This window comes from Montipora capricornis, chromosome 8 (genome assembly GCF_036669925.1).
Source record: "Montipora capricornis isolate CH-2021 chromosome 8, ASM3666992v2, whole genome shotgun sequence".
Lineage (NCBI taxonomy): Eukaryota > Metazoa > Cnidaria > Anthozoa > Scleractinia > Acroporidae > Montipora > Montipora capricornis.
This window is the reverse complement of record NC_090890.1, coordinates 37,317,949-37,320,448: the sequence shown is the minus strand read 5'-3', so window position 1 is coordinate 37,320,448 and position 2,500 is coordinate 37,317,949. Positions and strand designations below refer to the sequence as shown.

Sequence of the window (2,500 nt, the reverse complement as noted above, 5' to 3'; positions counted from 1 at the left end):
GCCCTTTATCCTTGAACAACGAAACAGGTGAGTTTCAGGTTTATACGTTCGATTTTCTGAGAACTTTTTCGAAACTCAAGGACAAAATGTCTGCAAATACAACAGTTGCTGAATAACAAGACTATTAAGCCCTTGAGGCCCTGATTTTTTTGTGTATCCACATTTCCAGAAATCGAAGAATACAAGATTAGTGTCCCATGAACATTTGACAAAGAAATTAAGAAATTTGCGTTTTTTGCCATCAAAAATTGGGGGTCGACTTATACATGGGATCGACTTATACACGGGTAAATACGGTAAGGTGCTCCAAAGGGAACATGCAACCAGAGGTCCTTATCACTTGACTCAGACAATAGTAAGTAATAAATTGTTGATACACAGTTGGAAATGTTGTGATCTACCTAACAAAATATGAGTATATCCTGACATTTAAAAAGAACTTTACTTTTCATGCTCAGTGGGAAGCAGGGACAGCATATACCGGTAGTGGGAGCACTCGCCACTAATTACCGGTAATGGCACAGCTTTTGATTCCATTCCTTAAATAATGATTGTTATATTTTTTATAAATTATTTTTAAAGGTCTCTCCCCTTGTAATTTCCATTTCCTTACTAAGGGAATGGTCAGGGTGTTGCTACTGCAAGTCTCCTACAGTTCTGTGGCAGAGCATCTGAACTACTATTATAATAGTGAATGGAAGGTTGTACAATGTAGGTCCAACTTCTGTAAAGGAGCACTTGCATTTTTTCCAAGTGCCTGCGAGTCACAATCGAAAAATGAACCTCTTTGAAGTGTACATTTATTACAGTCATTATCACACAAATGACTTCTTTCCATAGACATGTACATGTTTGCAGATTGCTGAGTGTAAGAGATAAAAGAAAGGAAGAGAAATTAACATTACAGAAATTAACTTAAAGAGTCTAAGTGCTTTGGTAGGAAACTGAATTTGGGTGTCAAGGTGATATTGTCGTAGTCAAAGTCTGTGTCAAGACGGAATGTTTGCACCTCATCTGTATCTCCACCTTCCTGTGGAAATAAAATTGTAAAGATGCCAATGTTAGCAAATAAACTGATGTCGAATCTTAGCTTCATTAACCCACTGACACCTTCCACTCTGAAGAATAGAAAGTACTGTAATATTGTACTTGAAAGTCGGAGCATTAATGTTGGAGATATCATTTCGAAAGCAGCACCCTCTCCTTAGTTACTTAAAAGATCCTGCTGGAAACAACTGGCATTTAAGTACCAGATAGACCTTGCTTTGTGTTATCGAGTAAATGTAATTTTTGCATGCTTTCTCAACTTAAGCAGACGATTCAGTTAAAGTAGTTGTATTACACACGACAAAAACCCAGAAGGCAATATTTTCTGTTTTCCATGCAGCTGCTTTTGTATTTTGTTCAAATGACAACTACCCTGGCCAGTTCATGTCATTGGCCTACAGAGTCAGAGTTAATAGAGGGGATTAGTTAGGGTTAGGTCCCCTCTATTAACTCTGGCCGGGTATATTCGTAAACAAACGAAGACAAGCACATTCGCTGTTTGGCCATAATAAACTGAGTACTTACTGTCTAATTTTCTTAGTGAATAATCATTTTATATACAGAACTTTGTACAAAAGAATTCTGGAAAAAAAACCATGCTTGCACAGGGCTCAAACCTACGACTCTATAATATTGCCCTTTCAAGCTATCCTGTTGCTGGTAGTTTTGAGTCCTATAAGAGGTGTCACTGATTAAACATGACATAGACTGTGGAGATTGTGAAAGTCTTATACTAAAACCACCCATGTTTACAGTACCTTGCCATAGCAGCTGTTTTCTTTGATGCTGTTGTTCGTTCTTGTGGAGATTTGGAGTTCTCTTATATTTGGCTTCACAACCACCTTGGAGCTGCAGCCACGTACTAGAGTGGAGCAAAGACAGGAAATGCAAATGCATAATTTATTACTGATAGATACACATATACTACTCTACCTTGCAGTTCAAATGGAGGGTTATTGCTTTTCAGAAGGTGGTGAGATGATCCTCACAATTTAGTTTACCCATTGACTCCTGGGGGTTCCCCATTGACGAGTAAAATCGTCTGGCATTTGACAAAGTAAAATACTATGTATGGCCAGTTTAGGGGTGAAAGGGTTAAGGCCAATCTACATGTAGAATGAGGACATTAATTAACTAAGTCTTCGATTTGTGCTTACTTCAAGTTTGTGTTTCATTGAGGATTCTGGCTTCTAACATTTTACTTCAAAATTAATAAACTTTTCAAATTGTTTTTCATTACACTGAAGACTTGAGAGATGAGAGATCCATTAAACCAAGGTAAGTTACTAAAAAATGTCACTAGAACGCAAAGCCGGTTCAGGGTCCAAAAAGTGAGAGGCCCCCTACAATGTAATAATTTAGTTTTACACATCAACTTCAGTCTTTTTCCAGCTCGTTCTCTAAATGTCAAAAATAAATTTGTTGTCAAGTATAAGGCAGCTTATTTTGTGAG

General features: G+C 37.5%; 1 protein-coding gene across 2 annotated transcripts in view; it reads right to left on the bottom strand.

Annotated features, from left to right (window-relative positions):
* Nucleotides 1-784: 784 nt before the first annotated feature.
* LOC138060499 (intraflagellar transport-associated protein-like) overlaps nt 785-2,500 on the bottom strand; it is a 6,216-nt gene continuing 4,500 nt past the window's right edge. For both annotated transcript variants that reach the window (XM_068906298.1, XM_068906299.1), the window contains exons 6-7: nt 1,806-1,909; nt 785-1,030 (exon numbers count right to left, since the gene is read on the bottom strand). In XM_068906298.1, the coding sequence (XP_068762399.1) occupies nt 911-1,030; nt 1,806-1,909 (224 nt within the window). In that variant the 3' untranslated portion in view covers nt 785-910. The remainder of the gene's footprint in view (nt 1,031-1,805; nt 1,910-2,500) is intronic.